The sequence below is a fragment of the Scatophagus argus genome, chromosome 3 (genome assembly GCF_020382885.2).
Source record: "Scatophagus argus isolate fScaArg1 chromosome 3, fScaArg1.pri, whole genome shotgun sequence".
Taxonomy (NCBI): Eukaryota; Metazoa; Chordata; class Actinopteri; family Scatophagidae; genus Scatophagus; species Scatophagus argus.
In genome coordinates, this window is record NC_058495.1 from 24074044 (window position 1) to 24097830 (window position 23787).

General features: G+C 43.9%; 1 protein-coding gene across 4 annotated transcripts; it reads right to left on the reverse strand.

Moving 5' to 3' along the window:
- Positions 1-1015: 1015 nt before the first annotated feature.
- tasora (transcription activation suppressor a) lies at positions 1016-23668 on the reverse strand. 4 transcript variants are annotated; one of them, XM_046384904.1, is made up of 29 exons: positions 23119-23668; positions 20570-20715; positions 20159-20251; positions 19401-19473; positions 19045-19136; positions 17360-17491; positions 16886-17016; positions 16733-16764; positions 16444-16549; positions 15883-15986; positions 15469-15572; positions 14841-14913; positions 14469-14543; positions 13856-14052; positions 13252-13542; positions 12976-13168; positions 11341-11472; positions 10952-11106; positions 9881-10067; positions 9092-9562; positions 7485-8863; positions 6993-7115; positions 5737-5896; positions 5441-5549; positions 4901-5079; positions 4602-4742; positions 4344-4391; positions 3084-3840; positions 1016-2502 (listed from the first exon to the last, which is right to left on the reverse strand). In XM_046384904.1, exons 1-29 carry the CDS (start codon positions 23387-23389, stop codon positions 1989-1991), a joined length of 6468 nt encoding a protein of 2155 aa, XP_046240860.1. In that variant the 5' UTR covers positions 23390-23668; the 3' UTR covers positions 1016-1988. The 4 variants fall into 4 exon arrangements, with proteins under 4 accessions (XP_046240860.1, XP_046240859.1, XP_046240862.1 ...); XM_046384903.1 differs by having other exon boundaries at positions 13856-14055; positions 23119-23667; XM_046384906.1 differs by lacking the exon at positions 23119-23668 and adding an exon at positions 22846-23097 and having other exon boundaries at positions 13856-14055.
- Positions 23669-23787: the final 119 nt, after the last annotated feature.

Genomic DNA, 23787 nt, shown 5'->3' on the forward strand with positions numbered 1-23787 from the left:
GTACGTCACATTGCAAACCCCTTTTAACTTTTGATGTTAAAGTAGCAGTATGTCAGAGTGTGCACTAATTTGCTTTTAGCTTAGCATTGACAGTGAAGATTTCAGCAGCCCTGGACAAGCTGTATGGAGCCATTTTGTCCCACTCCAACATATGTAGATTTGTAATAAAATCAGACGCAGTCCCACTGATGACCTCCAACTGAGACTCTGCATGATGATTTCTTCTTTTTCTTGTTAACAACATGTAGTAGTTCCACCCAAGGTTGAGAAAATCTTGAGGGAGACTCGCTGGTTTATCCAAGCAAGTTTTAATACAAAAAAATTCTGATGTTTAAAAAAACATAAAAAATGACTTAAGTTAAAACCAGTCAGTTACAGAGTCACTTTATACTGTACATACAACAACTAAACAATCAACAAATAATAATGAATAATAAACAAATAAACAGCTCCAAGGGTTAATAACCCAAACATTCAGTACAAAAAAAATATACATATTGGGTTTTTTTTGTTTGTTTTTCTTAGAGGACATAAAGAGTCCACTGGAAGACGTGTAAGGCAATCTGTCCATCCCCTTCCTTTATGGTGCTTTTTAAGGTCATCCATAGTCCCTGCTTAAGTACCAGCGTCCAGCTCGGTGTCTCCCAATGAAGCAGGGGAGAACAAATAAGCAGCTTGTGTTTCCTCACTGTAGAAAACATCGTCAAGGACTCCTTTGAAGAGATCAGCTTGTCAGGTTGCTGGAATAAACCCCACGAAAAATGCAGCTAATCCCCTTTTATTTTCCAAAACACAAAATCAGTCAAAAAGTGCCAGAACAGTTAGCACGGTGGTGCATTCCAGAAACCGGACGCGTATTTAGTCAATGCTCTGACTCAGAGCAAAGCGTGCAGACAGAAAACAGAAAAACCGAACTTGCGACTCCATTTGAACCTGAGGCCATTCATTCAAGCAGAAGGTTATCTCTGAATCAGCTGATGTACATGGGAGGTCTGAGTTCTGTCAATGAGATACAACATCCAAAAACATGGCAGAGAAACTTAACATTTCTTCTGCTGTTCTTTTTTTTTTTTCACATTAAATCTCCTGTGCATGTCCAGAGTTACGGGAGTTACGGCCTTTTCCATCAGTGACCTTCTGACTTCTACAGGCGAACATTTAGTGGTTACAGAAGGTAGTAAACAGTAGGTTTTCACTCTAAGACCCAACAGGCTGCAGATTCGTTACTGAAGACCACAAGGGTGGGAACTTCATTAAGTCCTGATCCCCAGATGGTATAATCTTCTTAATGACTTTAAAAAGGTAAGGACAGGAATACCGAATCAAACAAGATGCTTGAATACAGCTTCTTCCAGGTGGGGAGTTATAAAAGGATTTTTTTCACTAAAGTTACTCAAAAATCTGCCGTCAAACACGTGAACGGTGGTTTGAATTTTGAAAGTGACAGCCTAAATACAAACCAGTGACTTTTGAGACTTTTAAAGTGGGAAAGAATCAGCGTCAGGCGGGTTAAACACTCTTTGGGCCATCAGTGACTGCACTGAGCAGCACTGCAGCCGGCGAGTGAGGAAGAAGGTCTGCACCATCTGTGATTTTACACAATTTACTCTGACTTCAAATCGTGCTTTTGCTAAATAACACCCGCCTGAAATAAATTCTTTTAATTGTGTTTCAAGATTAAAAAAAAAAAAAAAAGCAAAGATACCAAAAAGAAATTTTTCAACATTTGTTATTTGTGGACCTGAGAGTGAAACGTCCCAGTTCCTTTAGACAGCTCTGGATCAGGATAAGAAGTCTCCCTGAGAGCAGCAGCATTCTTCCCTCTTTCTTTAGTTTAGCACCTGTTAGTATTTGGGATGTGCGGGTTTCGGGATGACCGAGATCCTGCACATTCTGATAGCAGGGTGGGTAAATTTTGGTTTTATCCCCCCGGCTTAAACTCGCAGCAGGTGTGTAGTTAGGTCAGCTGGTGTGATTAAAATGGCTCTCTACATACCACTGAAGCCTCCTCTTTGGCCTCCTCTGTACCTTATGCCGCCCTGACCTGCAGAGTTGTGGTACCCTGCCAGCAGTCTGGAACCAGTGAAGTCCCTGCCATCCTGTTGGAGGCCCCAGACCAGGGCGGAGGCACCTGGCCAGACAGGTGAGGGCCCGAGGAGGCCGCTTCCCAGGTTACCGAGGGGCGCCAGTAAGGGGACACTGGAGAAATGCTGGTTGTGGAGCTGAGGCAGGCGAGGGGGCTGCAGGAGGCCGACGCCCCGCTGCCGCTGCCTGTGAGGTGGTTGTTGTAGGTGTGAGAGATTCTGCTGGAGCTGCTGTTGCTCATTCAGACGTTCTTGGATGTGCTGTAGAGTGGGCACAGCAGGATTTGGGTTCTCCCTGTGGTCTCTTACAGTGGTGGTACTTCCTGTTCCCTTGGTGCTACTGGCAGCTCCCAAAGCGCTGTTGCCAGGTGGCGCTCCCTCTCGTCTTACTGGCTGCTCCTGGCTCACCTGTTTGTCTCTACAAGATGAAAACAAGAAGAGGCTCAGTGGCAACATACAAGCAAACTGCAGGACTTGCGATGCACAATGTAGCTGCCACCAAACCAAAATGGTTTTTTTGGCTCACTTGTATTTTCTAATAAGATCCTTTCCAGGTCATAACAAATTAACATGAGCATCGGTCTTGACAACTCTTTATTCTGCACAAGGTAAACCAAACATGGCAACACCTGAAGAGGTTAATTAACTGCTAATGTTGAGACCACAATAGTAATGCGGCTCTGTGGCACCGGCACAGATGTTACATTATCAAAATGTATTCAGAAAGGTTTGGAGGAGGTGAACCCTGTGAAGGCTTGCAGGATATGTGGGTACAGAACTCTATTAAATGAAAACTCTCTTACTGCTTACGTGGACCAGTGTGTGCTGTCTAAAAAGACTAAAATCGGTTCAGGATCTTTCACACTGTCCCACAGTGCCACATGAACCAGCATAAACTATATTGTCAGGACGACAAAAACACTGACCTGCCCAGACAGACTTGTTAAGTCACATTACAAACTGAACTGTAATCTGTAATCTATATTACTATTTGTGTACCTTGATCTGTCGCCCTCTACAGGACAAGCTGTGGCACTGGAGGAGGCTGCACCCTGTTTAGATACTTTGGAAAATGCAGCTTCTCCTTGCTGATCTGCCTTTTCTCTTCTGTCACTGCTCGAGTCTTTCTGGTTACTCAGTCCTGAGACGGCAGCTGTGTTTTGACTGGACGAAGGAGCAGGTGTGTCGCTGTTACTGGTACCCGGGTTTCCTCCCAGTGACCCCATCAGTCTCACTGGAGTACCATCTCTCTGATCTCCAGACTCTGCTCCTCCTATTCGATTGCCTGCACTCCTCCATCCCTCTGCTCCAACCTCCCTCATCTCCTCCTCGCCCAGTTCTCGCTGCAGTCCTGAGTGAATAGACTCCAGCGTGGCTGTCGCTGCTTTCTTGCCTGGAGCGAGCTGGATCTGCTCAGTGGGACCTCCTTGGCCTAAAAGAGAGGTGGTGTGATGGCTGCCCATATGAACATGATTGGGAAGGAAGCTTTTGAGGTGGCTGACACCCAGTTCGGCTCGGGGGTCTAACTGCTGCTGGTGCTGCTGCAGAAGAAGCTGCGCTTGACGTTCAGCCCGTAACTGTGAGATGGCCAGTCGAAGATCCTCAAAGTCTTTGCCCGAATGGTGCGACACACCATCCTTGCAGGAGGAGTCTGGGACGAGCTGGTCAGAGAGATGGGAGAGAGGGGGGAGGCTGGAACCAGACTGCTGGAGGAGATGTTGGGGTTGTTCATGGGATGACAGAGGATGGATGTGTTCTGGGGAGACAGAGAAAGAACAATCAGACTTAGCAGCCTGCTGAGACCTGAGGACAATGTTTGTTTGTTTGTTTTTGGTTAGGACTCCATCTATCTAAAATAAAGATATTTATTTCATTCTTTTCATATAATGACAGACTAATAAAGATTTCAGAAAGAACTCTTAAGATGTTTTTACAGACCATTTTCAAGTTTGAAAATGATATAAATCTGGGGGTATGAAGTTAGGACAAAGTGAGGTTAGACAGAGTGAGCCTGCTGATCACGTCTGGTCGAGGCTACGTTAACCGCTATGAGAATAACACAGTCAAATCTTCCACCAAACTGCTGGCAGTTGAGTTGCCCTGCAGGTAATGTTGGTGCCAGGTTTTGGCAAGGAAGAAAAAGAAGGTGTGGGATTTAAAAAAAAAAAGAAAAAAAAAGATGGTGTCTCTTATTTTGATACACTCATTTACACATAAAAAACAGTATATTGCCAAACTGAATAATTGTATAATATTTACGTTGGCATGAGATGATGTGAAGTCCTGGAAGAAGAACTGGCGAAGAGGCTGAGACAACGTGGGAGAACATGTTAATTTTTAACACTGCACTTTGACCTGTAAATTTTTTTGAGTCAGACAATGATAAAAAGTGTGGTGCTAAACGGGTGGAGAACTTCAACTCTGCAGTCCTCAGGCGTTAATCTTCTCTAAACTACAACTCCTGGTATCGTTCAGTCACCTGACTGCATCACGTTTGAGACGACTGCTACCACTGACCTTTGGAAGCCAGCATGTCATCAGTGATTGGCTGGTTGACCTTAATGTCATGGCAACCAAACAGTCTGGTGAAGTCGTGCAGAATTTCTTCAGTACTGGCCACGACGATGCCACCACTGGGGTAGGCCAGAGAATGACGCTCTGAGTAATAAAAAAAAAAACATAAAAAGACAAGCAACATCAGTAGTCCACTTCAGGTGGTAAATGAAGTTTGTCAGCAGCTAATCAGGTGATCACTGCCGAGTTACTGGCATTGATCAACTCCCCCTGGAGAGCCAGTGGTCCTGGCATGTACGTACCAGTCAGGAGGACTGTGTGTCGGTACTGAGTGTATCTGGCTTGGAGCTCCATAAGACAGTCCAGATCGGGTGAGTGATGGCTCATCATGTCGCAGTGATGGTATGGGAGGAACTCAACGATTTGCCTCTTCTGATAGGCTGACAGCAAGTCCAGTAGGTTGGCTGCTTCTCTCCTGAACCTGAAGACCATATAGATGCACGAATAAGATAAAAAACCATCTTACCTGTCTGTACTTTCAGCTGAAAATCAGAGGCCAGATTATCTGTGATCCAACTGCAGCGCATAGCAGAGATAATGTTAACTATGCTTCTTCTAACTGTTGACAATAATGGGATTTCTGAGTAGCCTGAACAAACAATGTATGACAGGCTTAGAAATGTAGCAACAAAACAACAAGTCTGTAAATCCAAGGAGAGAAAACCATGCAAAAACAGACCAATTTTAATAAGGCTTAATAAAGTGTGTGTGAAAACCACCTGGCTTTTGTTGTAAAGTACTCTGAGTGATCAATAAGACTGCAGTGAACACAAAATCAGTACCTGGACTGCTCTTTTAGTTTCTTGTGGGTTTTGTAGTGAACCTTCCACCTCCACACTCTCTCTGGTGAACTGTGCTGTTCCAGCAGCATGAGCAGTGCAGTCAGTCGGTCTGCAGAACAGTGTGTCAGTAATCAGTTACACTGAAACAAATATCAACAAAAAGCCCACGACAAACAACGGATTTGCAAATAATTTAATGATAGAAAATGATGATAAACACATTCCTAAAATATTATCTTTCACCTTGACCAAACAAATCGTGTATTTTGCACACAGCAGTTGGACTCCTGACCTACCATGAGTGATGTAGTCGGGATTGAGCACTAACTCGTCCGACACGATGCAGCCTCCAGAAACAAAAAGCTCGTTGTAGCTGTTGTTCCTGATGTCGTCCAGAGTGTCGATTCCCACAAACACGACATTGGGGTGTCGCTTCAGAGACACCAGGCCGGGGATCTGAGGTGTTCAAATCATCACACATCATGTTAGGTTATTAAAACATCCAGTAATTAAGTCAGTGCATCATTCTAGCATGAAAACACACAGTACCTTTAACTGATGGGGAATCACAGTAGTACTTTGTGTACTGAATGTGCCTGCTCACTGAACACAGATCAAGATCTTATATAAACAAAGCCATGTAAAGCCATGTAGTCTTCTATCGCAAACTACTGACTGTCAGTGGCTAACAGTGGCTAGAAACAACAACAATACAAAAACACCCTCCTGACACCCTATCGGTACGAACAGTGTAAGGGCAACCAAGACACAGGGTCTCCTATCACAACAGTCTGTCTGCAGGTTCTGTTTATGTCTGTGCATAAATCATGCATGTTTTCTTGCAGGTGTGAACTATTTATCTTGCTGAAACACAAAAGTTGGGGAAAAAAAGCAAGAGAAAAAAAACAGAGGCAGAGAGACAGGAAGAGTACAAAAGAGCTCAAGAGAAACTAAATGGTGGCAGCAGGTCATACATGATGAAGTACTTGGTGTTTATTCTGGTTAGTGCCCTTGGAACTGGAACAAAACACTGTATCAGTTTGCGGATGACAACAGACAAGCACTTTGTCTCATTTTTTTTCACTGTCACGGCAGAGACCTGAATGTGCCTCCAGGCTCCTGCACATTTACAGACATGAGTGGTGTATGTCGGCCCCCGAGGGGCTCGAGTCAGTTACACAGTATACACATCTCCATCCGGCTGTGGGAAGGTCGACTACTTCTGGAACGCATCCAATCAAACCAAACAAAAGAGGTTTATTTAATGGTTTGTGGAGTATCAGATACCTTAAAGTGGCTGCTGAACATGCACAACTGCTAGTGAGAAAAGCAGTACAAAGACAAAGATGCCCAGGAAAAGGGGTTGGATTGCCTCATTCACACTGCTCCACATATCCAATTCCACAATGCAAGGGTCCATATGATGCAAATTTAATCATCAGGTGTACCCCAAGCCCCTTATAAGATCTGGATCATCCACCTTGTTTATGGCCACCAGCAGTAGGCACAGACAGGAACAGAAGCAGAGGTTAAAATGATTATTCAGAGGTACCTTGTGTACGTGTCCAGCGATGTCTTTGTTTTTAATGATGACGAGCAGTCTGTTGTCAGAGTTTTCTTGGTCCAGAAAAGCCATGGGACTCTGCTCCACATTACCTTGCTTCAACAGGTATTCCTACAACATGAGAATACACACGCACACTGAAAATACCCACAGATACAAGCGTTCCATTCCGTTTGTCTATCCTACGCTTTATCAAAGGTTTAACAAAGTCAGAAAAGACATTCTGAGGGAGCAGATTGGCTGGACACTGAATGTTGCCTGAGGGTGCTATGTTTTTAATCACTTTACAAGTTGTCAGCTTGTTGTTCTGTGCAATAAACCAACATGTAGCATTGTTTTCTCTCACTCCACAACCACTCATACCAGCACTTTTCTGTCAGAATTGTAATTTTCCACAAGAATCTTCTAATTGAACTGATCCTTTACATTCATTGATGCAGGACTGATAAACTGTAGAAACTGTGCTGCCTGTAAAGTTACCTTGACGTCTTCAGAGACCTGGTCCTCTGGCTCAGTGCTGTGGAGGTAGAACTGCAGGGAGTTTTTCTTGAGGTCTTTGACGATCTCCACCAGGTTGTTCAACACCTCTGGCTGCAGCTGGCTGATCACAGAACTCAGGTCTGCGGCTGGGGGAGAAGGGCCCGAGCCAGGGACGAGCACCGGGGCAGGACTCAAGACTGGCTCAGATGTACGTGATGATTCCGTCAGGGGCTTGGATTGACCACTGAAGCCTGGCAAAATCACCTCGCAGCCTGCACCTGCAAGACTCCCAGCCCCTTCTACACCAGTGGTACAATGTGCAGTCCTGGTGATACTGTTATCCTGCATTTGTCTGCTGTTATAAACACCTGTTCTATTGATCTCTGAAGTGTGACTTTGCTGTGGTATCCAATGGGACTGTGGGGACGTGTTAGTTGAAGGACGGTGGACGGCAGTGCTGCCAGGCTTGTATGCAGAAACTGATCTAGAGGTAGTACCAGATAAAGTGACACTGGAAGTCGGAGGATTCTTGTCATTTGCGGCATCAGGAAACTGTTTGATTGTATGCGGCTGCCATACTTCCCTTCCTCTGGAGAGTGCAGGACTTTGACTGATTGAAATGCTGATGCCAGCAGCTGTTACGTCACCACAGAGACCATCATCATCTGTACTTGTACTGGGATTAGCTGCTCGAATGCTGGACACAAAAGCACTAACTTCGCTTGCCAGTGTGGCGTCAGTATCAGTCAGGCTGGTGGCAGACCTATGGCAGGGCCAGCTGTCATCAAGCTCTGTTAGCATGCTGTTAATGCTGTCGTGTAGCGAGTTAACGTAGTCCTGGACAGGGGGTCGTGGGTTGTAAAAAGACACATATTGTGAAAACTGAGATATGGGCATGTGTGGGAGTGTGTGTTGAAGTGCTGTGGCGTCTGAGTCTGAAGTAGACTGTGGGGACTGTGGGAAGCTATAATGAATACTCTCCTCCTGGAGGACAAGCTGTATCTCAGAGGAGAAGTCTCCCAGATGTTTGTCCACGATGCTGTCAATTTGTCTGAGAGGAGGTGAGGAGACAGATGGGGATAACAAAGAGCCACCTACTAGCTGCTTGGCTTTTGGCATTTCCACCACCACCTCCTCCTCCTCTTGCTTACCCTGGCCAACCTCTTCTCTGCTTTGCGTTTGCCCTTTCTCAAGTGGTTTGGTTTCCTCTCCCATCTTCACCTCCCCAGTTTTCCCCTCGGTATCTTCCTCCTCTCGCTCAGTGGGTGGTGGTGAGGGGTTTGTCCTACTCTTTGGGGAGGACACCTTTACAGATTTACAAAGCTCTTCATTCTTCTTTTCTGTCACCTGAGGCTTCTCTTCTCTGTCCTTGGACACTCCTGCAGGAACAGACTGTTGTTAGAGTGGAAACACAACACATGCATATTGCGCAAAAACACTGTATCACAACAGTCCTGACTGCTGCGGCATTATTTATAGTGGAGTGCAGAAAGTAGAGCTCCATGTCTAATTTCTTACTGCCAAGCTTTAGCAAATACTGCAGCAGGAAATAAAACAGGACCGGCAACAAATACACCCTGAAACCAAGTCAGCGTAGCTGAGGTTACCTGAAAACTTCCTGGAGCCTGTAGGAGCTAACTGCTCCTCGTTAGCACGACTGTAGTCCTTGTTAAATGAGCTGTGCTCATTAGGCTCTAGGGACTGCCACCGGGAGGTCGAGGAAGGATGGCTAAGCTGAAGGGATGAGCATTGGGAAGGAGAAGGGGTAGGGCTGGGCTGTGGAGATGGGCAACGGGAAGGAGGAGGAGGAGGACTGGGCTCCGGGGATGGGCACTGAGACGGAGAAGGGGGGGAGCTGGGCTCTGGAGACGGGCATTGGAAGGGAGAAGGAAGAGGGCTGGGGTCGGGTGATGGGCACTGGGAGGGGGAGGGAGGAAGGCTGGGCTCAGGAGACGGGGTGGGGCTCTTTCTGGAAGGTTTGGTTGCTGTGGTGATGCTTGGTGCCGTGGTGAGGTGCTGGAAGCGAGGGTCCTGATGGATGTTTCCATCTCTGTGTGTGTACCGCTCTGAACACAGACCTGCAGACACAGTTTACAGTTAGCATTGACTTCTTCTTTTTCCATTCTGTAACTCTGCAGTCAGGTCCATCCTTAAAAAAACACCACTGCAAGCCACTAGCAATAATAAATATAATGTATAATAAATATAATCTGTGTTCAAGTGAATGGGTTGTAAGTTGGGAGGTATAAAATATTTGTGTTGATACAACGTTGTCATATAACTTTGGCACATCAGTATACATATAAAGGATGTAGGAAAGCAATAAAGTACAAGTTAAAATGTCAACATTCATGAAGGAGGACTTTCCTTTGTTTTTCTAAGGCAGAGTCACAGACCTGTAATGGGGATGAGGACCCATGGGATCTGCCCCTCCTCTTCCTCTTCTTCATATCCTCCTTCTCTTAGCCCCAGCCATCCTCCTCCTCCCCCCCCTCTACCTGTTCCCCCGTGGTGATTCACATCCCCGCTGTGGGAGCTGGGACTGAATCCCTCCAAACTGCTGACGCTGCCCGCCATCTGCTCCTACACACACACACACACGCACACACGCACACACGCACACACGCACACACACACACACACACACACACACACACACACACACACACACAACACTCAGTTAACCTTGCCTGTTCTATAAGGAACTAACTCACGTTCAGTTGGAGATTACCCCAAATCTATTTTCATATCTAAATAATGCAATGCAACCATTCCAGCATTTTTGTTGTTTCCTGTTAGTTTACTGGCTTGCACAATGACTTACTGCAGCTACATATAGTAGTAACTGTACTTTTGCAAGACAATACAACAATATACCATCTGTGATACAAAATAAAATAATACTAATAGCATTATAAGCTTGGTGGTTTTAATTACCTTTCAAGATATGTTTGGTTTTCTTTCAAGTCCAACCTTAAGACAATTCCCACAAGTCAGGTGCAACAGTTGATCTAACTCAGACAGCTGAAGCCTCACATTAGCTTCATATTAGCTTTCTGAGTTATATTAGCACAGAACGAGGACTGTGTTCTGTCTGTTACAGTGTAGTCACACCTTCAAGGTATCATAAGGGCTTCAAGTAGGTATTATTTTAAGACAGACTTGAAAAAATCCATAGCTATCTCATACCAGGAAAACATTTAGAGATCTGAACTACCCAGAAGTAGCCCCAGTCATTTACAAAATGTCTGTAATTTTCTTCACTGTCAAGCCACAAAAACAGAAATCCAAATAACAGCGTGATGTATCGTGCATTCACTGCACATGTGCACAGCATCTTAGTTCCAGCTGGGTTCCTGTTGTACACCATCATAAGGTGAATGCTGAATGTAAAGTGCCGACAGCATCAGCGTGAGGGAAATTAAACGACACTCAGTCAAAAACATTTACTTAAAGGTCACTGTTACCTCCAGCTCCTCCTGCTTCCGCAGGTCAATGTCACAGTTGGTGGGCAGACCCAGCTTGGTGGCCAACCTATCAAATGGACACGATTCCCTCTGCCTCGCCTCTTGCGTTTCACAAAGGCTCTGATTGGTTGTTCCTCTGGCAGCCTGGCTCAGGCCTGTGAGAGGGTGGAGAGACGTTCATTTTCAAAGATCAACTTTTCATCAAGTTTTCATCCTAACCATTTCGCTGTGCCCTACAGTCTCCTCCTGGTGTTTTGACAAATAATATGACGCAAATGATGAAACGCAAACAAAGTAGAGGGGGACTTTGCAGTAACAAAGACCCCATACGTCGGCTGAAAACAATGAAAACATTTTAAATCGAAAGCTGAAGGCTCCATCAGCGTCACCTGTCAGCAGGCTGAAAAGTCTGGCAGCAAGTTCAGATCCATCTTCGCTCACATCAACGTCCTTCAAACCAACTGAGCCAATCACAGATGCAAGAGAGCCAGGAGGGGCGGCCACTTGGCTTTCCTGGTTTACTGGAAGATAAATAAAATAGAATAAAACAATGAGATAATAATAAACAATAATTTATAATCAGATAAAAAGCTTTGGATGCCTGATTATTCACTCATTTCATAATTAATGGCTTGCTTGTACTGTAACATTTAAAAAAATAATAATAATAAAAAGTCTGTAACATGTTACCACAGGCATCCATCCATTTCTCACAGCATTTGCTTGGTCAAAGTAGCAAAAGGCTGAGTGAGGGAGTTAAGATATCCTTCATTCTCCGGCCACTTTCTCCACATCCACAAGTATTCACAGGCTAGACAAGGCGCCTGCTCTCTCTTGTACTGTCTCCACAAGTGGGACAGTACCATTGTTTGGGCTATAAAGTACAACTGGATAGCGCACAGCTTTCGGTCTCAGCACGGGAGCAGCAACTCTTCTGGGGAGGTTTTCTCCATGCACAATAACTTTGCAGAGTATTTCTAATCCCCTGCTGGTGCAGTCTCCTGGCAGTGTTTAAAACGCCAAACAACATAACAGAAACTCAGAGCAAGTTGTAAACAGCTTGAACAACAACAACACTGTTGACTAGCCAGTCTGGTCACCATAACTGATTGGCTGTAAGCTTGTGTTTCTCTAAAGGTTGAGCCAATGTCGTCAGTCCATTTGCAGGTATAATGTTGATCTGCTTGCACCTTCAGACATGAGCAGATTAAAAAAAAAAAAAAACACAACTTGGAAAGTCTCTTGGACCCTTGTGGTTCAAAGTGTGATTTTTTTTCAAACCTTATTTTTACATACATAAAGAAGCCATTTTGACCATCTCACAGTATACAGTTCTGTTCTTTGAAGGAAATCATTTATAAGCGCTTGTCATTACCTCAATTACCTCACTCCCATCCATTGAAATATCCTTTTTAATTTCTTCGTCGTAGTAGTGTCTTAATTGCAGATATCTGAATAAATCGAGGAGTTTTCCAATCCAAATTTATCTTTCATTACTCTAAATGATGTGAAGTGTTGCCTGTCTATTAGTGTACACATAGCTGCTATTTCCCCCCCGACCTCCTGAAGGTCCCACCCAGAACTCCCGGTCTGAATTTGGAGGACAGTGAAGGCCAAATCAAGAACATGCTGTCTCCACTCAACCTGTATCTTCTAATCAACTCATGCCACATCTCAAAGGTTCCTCTCATAATATTATTCTCTTCTTTAAAATCAATATGTTCCTTTCCATCCAACCTTGATGGTGGGGGAGTCAACCTCAGGCCCATCTCAATGTCCTTCCATCTGGCTCGATAACTCCGGGAACACCAATACAGTATGTAACGTCAAAGTGTGATTTTAGTTTCACTCAAGAAAGAGCCAGCAAGGACCTGAACTCCTTCCCCTGAGGCAGCACTACATTTCATGTCTCAAAAATGGTGATCAGTCCACCATGTTGCCCTCACATCACCTGTCACTTGAATGGCAAAAACAAAGGGAGAGCAGTTGTTGTTTCTTAAAATGCAGTTAAAACACACACTTACCTGGAATCTTGGTGTGTTTGCCAGGCTCCTGTGATGCCTTTAGGAACTTAAGCGCCCTCTCTGCCTTCTCCTGTTCCAGTCGCCTCTTTCTCCCCGGTGCCATGACCACTCCTCCACCAATCTCTTCTTCCCTGTTCACCTCATTCTCTGCATTACTCTCACAGGTCAGAACAAGGTCTATCAGCTGCTGTATCTGAGTGACAAAGATAACACAACAAGTGAATCTAGTGTTAAATAGTCTTCTCTTTTCAGTGGTAGTCATGTACGCCTTTTTACCTTCTGTGTGTTGCTCTGTCCACCACTGGCGTTGCTGGTCACCTCATTCCCTGCTGCCTCTGTCTGGCGCCCACAGCTCTCGCTGAGTCTCGCCCCCTGAGGATCATCAGGCCCGCAGTGCGTCTCCACCATCAGCCTGGCCCGGGCCACTGACAGCAGGTAGAGGGCGGGGCTGTACAGGTAGGAGCGCAGATACCCTTCCATGTTCACTCTGTGGTGTTTTGGGGCAGGAAACAGCTTTCCTCGCTCATCCAGTTTGGGTTCATACTTTCCCATTGGGTACTGTCGAAGCTGGAGAGCAAAGACAGAAATATGAGCTTTATATGAGGAACTGTTCAAGAAACAAATACACATGACGTATAGAATAATCACACTCAAAAGAATGTGGATGCACCTGCCCACATTAAAAAGGACCACTTATTAATATTATCAATTTCATTTAATCAATCAATCAATGACTGAGTGACATGATTAATCCACACCATTGGTGACATCATGATGATTGGGTAGTGGATCGACAACATCCACCATAGCTCAACAAATGATCCATGAAAAAAATAAAACACAATTTGTGGGTTACGATTTAAAGAAAAGGCAGTGACACCTTGCTGTCGTTCAGGCCGATGAAGTATTCTCGTGCCTGACGTTCCACGCTGGCAGACAGCTCAGGAGGGGCGTTGGCACGGGCCTTGACGAGGGCGTGGTGCAGTGCTGGGATGAACTTGCTCAGCCACGACATCTCCTTGCCACCAGACGCTGACGACTCTGAAGTGTCATGGAAAGAGGACACGGGCCTTGATGCTGCTGAGGGACAAAAGTAAAACATCAATATTCATGGTGATGATTTTCCAAGGCTTAAGTCTGTACTCTTTAACTTTAGGTGTTCACCCTCCACAGGTGATGCCTCTAAGCTGCACTAATCAATCTCACTTCTTGTGTGGCAGCTCTACTGAGCTCAGTGAAGACTTAGACCCGGTTTTAGCTCATTCTTTTCAATTAGTTTCTTTGGTCCAACAGGCAAACAAAACACTGGGTAACAGCTCTCCCGAGCTGCCCCTAATGATCCATATTGGGGGTCAATCTGGCCACATTTAAAGGATCAGTGTAGGCTAAAATAAAGCCAATCAAAAACTTGATCAGGATATCCCTACAGGATCAACCCTACATCATATTAGAATACCGTAAATGAATTACCCAGCAGTCCCTGTGATACTCACTGGATCTGGTCACATCTCTGGACTCTGGGAAGACAAACAAGGCCTGAAGACATCTCTTCCAGTTCTCACCTCTCTCTGAAAGTACAAGAACATGGGGGAACATCTGTTCTACAACCCAAACTTTACATCTGAGCACTCAAATATGAAATAACAACACAACAACACTTCAACTATTTTGCTAACTGTTAAAGTGGCTGTGGAAAAAGAGGAGAAAGAATTCACTCCACCTCATGCAGTGATAAAAGCCAAATACAAAAGCACCAGAGGTTAATTAGCCTCACTGCTGTACCTCATTTTACAGTAACTACATGGCTTTTCAAACATTACCCTCCACATAATTTATGAGTATACATAATCTGTCACATTTCATACCAGCGGGTGTGGCCATCTGAACGCTGGATAGCAGAAAGAGAAAGCCTCTCTCTGTGAGCGGAGTCACCAGAACCTGTAGGGAGAGTGGAGTCATTCAACAGTTATTCTTTAGTTTCCTTCTTTTCTGTTTTTTCTTCTTTCCGTCCTTTCTAGATTGCATATAATGAACATTTCCAGCGCTGACCCCGTTAGACCAACAAAATAATGTCATATTCACCACTCTGCTGCTTTTGTTTGTAAGTTTGTAAACACTAATTTCATTTTGATTCACTAAATGTTTCGAGTCACATCCACTTCACTGTTTAATCATCGTTAAGCTATGCTCAGTGACACTCAACACAAGTCAACGGTGAATGGATTATGACCACTAAGCAGTTCGAATACTTTTAATGTGAAATACCTGCACAGGTAACGTTTCATTTAAAGTAGCTTTAACACGTTTGTTTCAGATGAATGCATACCTGTCTCTGCTAGGAAGATAAAGGCCACATGTTTACCATCACCACATTGTTTAACATCTTGTGTGTACTGTACCGCTGTTTCTCCACAGTGTAGATGTACAACAATTTAATCAAAATCCAATTCACTCAGCAAAATAAACAACAACAGCAAAGCAAGCCGGACTCACCACTCTCTTGCTCTCCAGTTCGTGCAGCAGTCTTGTCACACTGTTTGTGGACCGACTCCTGTCAGTCACCTCCAGCAGACTGCAGCAATGACCGTTCTTCACAACTACGAACACAAAACCCCACAAGATCCTATTCAGTTTGAGTTATAGTTTGATGACACAATACAACAGTGGCTCAGTGATAGTGGCTAAGTCATCTCTGAAAGGATGTTCGGCATCCTGTGAAGACATAAATGCAGTTTAGAAATGCAGAATGCAACACATTTAAAGCTGAAGGAATTTTTCCATATGAAAATAGTCAGCTTTAAATGATAAAGAATGTCAACACAAGATAAAAATATCATCCTTTTAAGTCCCATCGGCTGTAGCCTGCTGTGTAATGTACAACCACCTGAGAAAGTGTACTGGATTTACCTTCTTGGCTGTTGTTGTAGAGGTTAAAGGAGAACAGTTCGGACGGGAGCAGCTCGGTCAACTGGTCAACCCTCATCAACCAACCGATGTCCAACTTCTCTGGTCTGAAGGAGACACGTGGGGAGATACACACAAATCATTTTAACATCTGAGGAAGTACTTGGTTAGTTCAGGGTAAAACAGAGTCCTGCATTAAAGCAGTAATAACAAACTTCTAGTTGGTTCAGCTCTCTTCCACAGAGAAATCCAGGGAGGGATTACAGCTCATTCTTCATACACCTGCAATTCTGGGAGTAATTCACACCAGTTTTTGCAACCAGCATTGCAAAGTTTTGTGGTCTGGTGCTGGTCAAAGCTCCACATCTTTCCACATTCCAGTCAAAACACAATGACTAAGAACTAAACCTGAAGAAGGGATCGAATGCTTTCTGCTGCCTCACGTCTTCTTCTATTGCAATTTGGAGTTGTTGATGGTACATTTTGTCAAACTGGATAGAACAGGTCTGTGTGAGAAAGATTTTTGATATGTTAAAATTCTTAAACAGTCAGTTCAATACTCACAGTCTGTGGGGCAGGAAGGGAGGAAAAAAGGAACGAAGGGAGATCTGGAAGAGAACTCTGTCGCCTTTCACCAAATCTCCAGTCCACACAGTAAACTGAGCTCGCTCTGAGAGAGCGAGAGCGAGAGAGCGAGAGAGAGAGAGAGAGAGAGAGCGAGCGAGCGAGCGAGAGAGAGAGAAAGAGAGGGGGAGAGTGAGTCAGTCAAGGTGGGAGTGTTCAAGTCATTTATTTGATCTAAAAAAGTGAACAATTCTGTGACTGAAAGGGAAAAAAAGGGACCAGTTCTCACCTCTACTCCCCTCTGCTGATTGGCTGTTCAACCTGTCCATCAAACAAAGCAGCACAAAAAGAACAAGTCAATTCAGACATTCAGTCTTGAGATCAAAGTTGCAAAGTCCTGCAGCATTTACATTTCAAATAACACAGTTTTAAACTTCCATACCTGAAGGGAGCCAGAGGAGTGCTGGGAAGAGGGGAGTCTTTTCCTTTAAACTGGAAGGAGACAACAGCGTATGGACAGACCTGGCGAGGCCGCTGACGCAGCTCGTCGAATGAGTACTCGTAGAAGTATTGCTGAAATAAACAGCAGAACAGCCATCAAAGTCATGCTGTACTTAAAACATTTAAAGAAGTAAACAAAAAAATCCAATTTTAACAACAAAAAAGCTTGATCACTTAAACAGCTTTAACAATTGAAATAACAATTCTTCAATGTTCTTAAATAACAATTTTCACTGTTCAGCAGATAAAATGTGATGCACGACTGCATCAAACCCATCAAGTCCAGGGGTAACTGGTCCATTTCTGAGCCAGAGTGCCGCAACTGTCACTGCTCTCCCAAAACAATAACTAAAGATGTTTGTGTGAGTGGGAGAGAGGAAGACAATATTTACCCAACTTCACCTGAGAACGTTACCTGTGTGAGTTCGAGAGCGCGGTACGAGTTGAGTGAAGTGACTTTGCTGGCGTTTTTGGAGATGTGGCTGTCAAATCGAGGCGTTGGATCTAGAAGGTTCTTCATGTTTTCATAGATGCTCTTTACTTTGCCCTGAAACAAAAAATAAACAAAACTCCACTGTCAAAAACTGATTAATACCACACCTATTGCATCTCTCTTACAGAATTCTCAAGGAAGTTGGTTGCCTGTAGACAGTTAACAATAAAACATAAGAGGAAACACTCAGTGTGACAGAAAACGTCTGGTGTTGTGGTTTGTCCTTTTCAAAATAAAATGCTTTCCTCTTTGGATCTCAGACAGCACAATACATATCTGAAAAATGAAGGATCTGAACTCAGGACACAGCATTTCTCCTCTTAGCCTCCTTCCATACTACGCTCCTCCTTATGCGACATCATGTTTTGCTGGTCAATAATCAGACATTCTCCTTGATTTATGCTGATATATATTGGTTAGGGATTGATCATGTGAATAATACAATTTCCTTTGATAGAACTCAAAGGATGTTTGTTCACCAAGTGAAAACTGCTGCATCACTAAATGAGGATAAAATTCAGTTGCACTGCCCTTTAAAAGCAGTAATAAGACTGTTAATTTAAAATGTTGTTAGAGGGTTACAATCAAGTAGTGACAGTTCCAGGTTATTTCTGACAAAACTGAAATAAGAACAGGGTAGGCAGTTTAGCTTGAGAACATACAGCCTCTGACTCTGTTTTTGATTTTACGGCATGTCACTTCAACCGTAACTGCTTATCAGGCCACATCTGCGGTTTCTCAACTTTCTGAGGGGTGTAACAACCCAGCTTCTATTCAAGAGTGGAAACAAAATGGATCTGTGGTTAGATAGGTGTTGATACGGTCTTCAAGAAACTGTTGATGGAAACCCAGATTAATAAACAACAGCCTGTCTTTCGGTTTGTCAAAACCATGAAGCAGCTTAGTAAAAAACTGCCTGAGCACCTCTGACTGCGCTCTGAATACATCTGACTGATCTCCAAGTCTGTCACACGTAGACTTATCAACTGTTTAGACCTGTCTTTAAGTAAACACTGGCTGTCTGCCAGATGTTCAGAGTCAATTTGTTGATTGAGGTAAAGCACTAAATCTTGGCCTCTGTGGGACTAAAGTATTGCACTTATCTTTATATTTGGCACTCAGATTATACAGGCAGGCTGAAAGCTATAGCTATAGCACATGGCTTCACTGTCTGCGTGAGTTTTGGGAAAGTTATGGTGTCAACCCCGTTAAATTCTGCTGAGTTAACTCACTGATCATTGATGTCACACTCGTCACTCCAGTGTGAATATCTGCACATCTGAGTACAGAAATCTGTAGTAACTTTACGACAGTCTGTGGACTTCACCAGTGTAGATCAGTACAGACACAGAGTGCCGAGAAAGGCATTGCTGTCAGTAGTTTAGTAGGTCGGTGTTTGAAAACTGAAAACAGCTTCAGGTTAATAAAAGCAACTAAGAGTTTTGGTCGCAAATTATCCTCTCACTGAATGTTCGAACTCCGCCCACTGATGTCACTATGACCTTACAAGCCTCGTAGGTAGAAAAAAGAAAGTAAACATAGCGACAATACAAGAGGAAAGAGTGTCAGCACTGATGATAATGATGAGCACCGGCCAACTGATTTACCTTCATCACTTTGAAGATGACGATCTCCCCCGTGGCTCCAGGACTTATGGAGTTAACCTGGAGCAGGTCTGAGTACCTGGACAGGTACACTCCTAGACAGAGACACACAAATGCAAAAAGGACAGAATTAAGACAACAGTTTTCTTTCCATCTCACATTAACTTTGTATATGACGTCGATTCAACAAACAAGGTGGATTTCCGTGAACATCTAGTGCCACATGTTTTAGAGCTTAAGAGTCTTCACTGGAAATTACTTTCAGCAATAGCAGCAATAAATTGATGGAAAGAGCAAAACAAAAACAATGTTATGGTTATTTTCAATGTAAGCATCACCATTTCTCTGTTCACTCCTACCTTTACTGGGGTTTCCCAGCAATGTGATCCAGCTCTGACCCACAAACAGCCCATTCTCACAGATCCCAGGCAGCTACGAGAGAAAAATAATTCAGAAAAAAACAGACATTTGGTTATAAATTGGATATCTATCTTAAAAGAAAAGGCTTAGTGACAATAATCAACCGATCAGTTGATTCTGGTCTCAATCTTAACTATTCCTAATAATAAGAGTTTCTGTCTTCTTACAGTGGCATAACAACAAGGTGATGTTGCCTTTTACTTGGTGTGGAGTACAAGGGAATCCTAACTAAGCCACGTCCTCCATTGAGACACTGACTCTAAACAGTTTCATTTCTTTTTCAATTAAAGCAAATGAGTGGATTGATCCCACGTTTTCAGATCCAGGAAATAAGTGCTTCAATTATGTAGACCACCTGGTACAAAATACCTGTGACATACAATTAACAAACGAACAAAAAACAACGTTACAACACAATTGGTGCCTCGATTGTGCTCATCTAGCAAATACAATTTTTTCCACTAAAATCAACGCATATATATGCAGGCTTTTTTAAGTGCAGATAAACCCAGAAAAGGGATGAAAATTAGTGCGTCCACCCAGATGTGCTGTTTTCACCATTGCTGAGTCATGTGACCCCAGAATAAATGCCAGAATGACAGAAACCAGATTTTAACGGGCTTTTGTTCGGTGTCAAACAGGGTTTGAGACCACTTCCTGCCCAGTTGGACGGAAAAAAACTAATAACAAAACTCACCTTAACCGTATCAGCCAACAGGAAACAGTAGCTCTCCTCCAGCTCCTTGTCTGTCCTCCCTTCAGACTTCATTTCCCTCCTCTTCTCCACAAACTGAAACACACACACACGGTTTGTCTGTGCAGCCTGTTCATTATTCCTTGGTTGCAGACAAATCTAGCAACACCGACCAACCACAACCATTCCCTCATTATGCGATTTAGAATTTTAGATTCCCTATAATTAGCATCCAAATTATTTAGCATGAACTCTGTAAACTCTTGTACACTTTGTGCAACTTCACATTTATATGGCAGGTGAATATCTCTTCCGGGAGATTCTGCTTGTGAGTGATTCTCAAAAAACTTGATGACATTTCATAATAAATAAATTAAATAACAATGTCACTCCGCGCATCATTCCAACTCTTACCTCTTTCTCCAGCAGCTCACTGTGAACCAGGCGAGGCTTGCAGTAGGTGAAGGTGCCTGTGGACCCAGAGTCAAGGTAGCTGGAGGTCAGGATGGTCATCATATCTTCATACTCCCTGGACTCAGTGGAGACATCCTGGAATAGAGCTGAAAGAAAGACAGGAGGACAGACATAAAACTCAATGTTTGCCCACATTCCCTGGACTCTAGGGACTCACTAATAATCCCTTAAACCCATACAAAAAGTTAAGTTCTAGACACAAGCATCTGTCAAAAGCTTCTGCATCTGATCAGGACTGATTTCAGAGTCTACCTGATAACCAAGAGTATGTGAACAGAAAGTATGTGAAAATCTGAAATCCAAAACCATGGCATTAATCTGCTTCATCCACTCTTCTATCTTCAGTCTTTCCACCAGAGTTTGGAAATTGGCTGTAGGGATTTGCTCCCACTCGGTCACATCATTAACATCCAACACTGCTGTTTGCTTGCAGTCAAGTTCCAGTTCATCCCAAAGGTGCTGGATGGGGTTGAGGTCGGGGCTCAGTGGATACCAGCCAAGATTTTTCCACAACAAAGTGGGTGGAAAAATGTCTTCATGGACCTGGCTTTGCGCATGAGGGCACTGTCTCACTGAAAAAGTACATGATTTTCTAAAATACCATTGTATATCATTAAGATTTCTCTTCATCGGAACAAAGCCGTCCAAACAATAAAAAACAGAAGACTAAAGTACACCAACATACTTTTCTGTGTATGCTCACTTTTGGACCAATTTACATTGGTAACATATCAAAAAATCAGAAATAAAAGTTAAATAAAGGCCCCAGCATTATTATTCCTTTGTACAATTTTCAGCACCTTTCAGGGGAGCCTCGCCCACTCTCAAACAGAAAGCGTGGGCACCTGGGGAGCCCACAAACACAGCTGTTAACCCGCCCCAATTATACCAGGTTCACTGCACCCTTTTTAGTGTCAAATTCTCAGAAGACTAAAGAACCTGCAGCAGCTGCTTTCCCAAGTGTGGAGAACAGGGTTCAGTGTCAAACACCCGAGAGAGGAGCTGTTCATGGGCACACAAGCCATAGAAATCTAACAAAAGATGATCCTCTGTCATGGTTAAGTTAGCTCATAAAATATCTCTGTGTGTTACAAGCGCAGCATTGAAGATCTCTTCACAAGGGGTCAGGGCTTTGGGAACGGGGCAGCCGTGGCCGAGAGGTTGGAGAAGCAGCATGTGACCAGAGGGTCGCCGGTTCAGTTCCCCCCAGCAGGAAAAATTTGGGTGTGGTGGACTGATTAATCAATGCCCTCCCACCCTCCATTAGCCACCTGATGTGCCCTTGAGCAAGGCACTTAACCCCTAATTGCTCCCCGGGCGCGTGACAACGGCAGTCCACTTCTCCTGTGTGTTTCACTGCATGTTGCATGTGTGTGTTCAATTTGTGATGGGTTAAATGCAGAGAAGAATTGCGGTGTGTGTAAAAGTAAGTTTAACTTTCAAGTTAAGTAAGATTTATAGATATAACAGGTGGGGGTAAGTGGGGGCAGAGTTTAGCAGAAAACGGCAGCTTGGGATCTCTGCAGTTTGGGATCAGGCTCAAGTCAGGAGAAACATAAACTGATGGAAAAACATTTCTCCACAACACCCACTTAACCTAGCTTAGCATCTAGACAACAAGATCACGAATTTAGAGCTAACAGTTAACACTAAACTTAATTCGCCACTGTACATAAGAACAAACCTAATTTGATTTTACTGAATCAAAGTGGACATTAACAGAAACGTCCTCCTTTAGAAGTTGTCGCCTTAGACTCATGCCGGTCTGTTCTGATGACAGTTACAAACGTTAACCATAAATTTAAAAGCGGAATAAGGCGTTCACACTGTAGGCGTCCCCACACACACGCAAATCCGCAGACATAAACAAAGCCTAAATAAACTGATGTTAGCTAACCCTTGTTCACGTAAGTTAACGTCAACAGAAACCTGAAAACAAGATTTAGACGTGTGGCTGAATCCACGGAGGGCTCCCGTCACTCGCGAATCAATCTAAAATTAGCCGTTGGGTGAAAACGGACGTCAAATAACAAGTTATCAACTTGCAAGCACGTATTTAACGTTAGCTGGCTAACTGTTGGCTAGCATCACTGACTTAGCCGCTACCACGAACACATTCCCGCTTGAACAAAACTTGGTTTTCTTTAATGTACCATAATTAATATGCATGACAGCTCGATTAAACATTATATATACACCTTGGGGACTTTGTGTACCTCAATTCTGTGCCCTGTGACTAGGCTAACACAGCACAACAGCCAAGAGATAGAATGGACGTTCAGCTGTCCGATGAAGGACCTGGTCCGTTATTACCAAACGTTAAAGGTAACCGACAATGCTAACTTCTGGGCAAAGGTGGAGGCTTGAATTAAATTAAATTACGTCAAGAGTTAGTTAAAGTGAAATGATAAATTACTTATATATCGTTACAACTTTGACTTCTATCTTATAACTTCACTGAATTGCACGGATAACGCGAACCATCCCACCTCTCTTTTCCTTGGTTTTCCTCGGTATGGGGAACTTGAGGGGCTCCATTGGCATATGTCTCTGGTGGCCCCCTGATGTTGCCGAGTTTCTCCTCTCCATCCTCCCAAAAGGGACACTCAGTCTGCCCAGACCAGCGAGCGTTTCTCGGGCTGGATACACTTCGTTTACCTCGCCATCTTGCAGGCTAACGTTAGCTCCAATCTCAGCGACAGCAGACAGCCTCCTCGGGCGGGCTGCTTCATACTCCCTCCGAGGAAGGATGTCATCCATTGTGGGATCCTCGTACAAAGTGATGCCCCTCTTCCCAACCGCTACTCTGATGCTGTTTCCCGGATAGACCCCGCGATGTCACCGCTGCTACCTCCCGATTCCGCAGGTCGGGGAATTGAACCGATACACAACACCCGCCATGCTTCCTGTGAAACGCAGATCTTCTTCATTGGGATTTAAACCAGCAGCTGGTGTAATAAATGTTGCTTTACTGCCATCTGCTGGAAATATTATCTCCTTAGCTCTGATAACCGTTGGAAGTGAAAATGGCAGGTCAACGTTGTGAGATACTAACAAAATTATAGCAAGTCATTTCTTCAAATTTTTTAAATCACACAAACTTTATTGGGGGAGTTCATTATTTTAACTTATTATCGGTATTTTTAATTACTAATTTT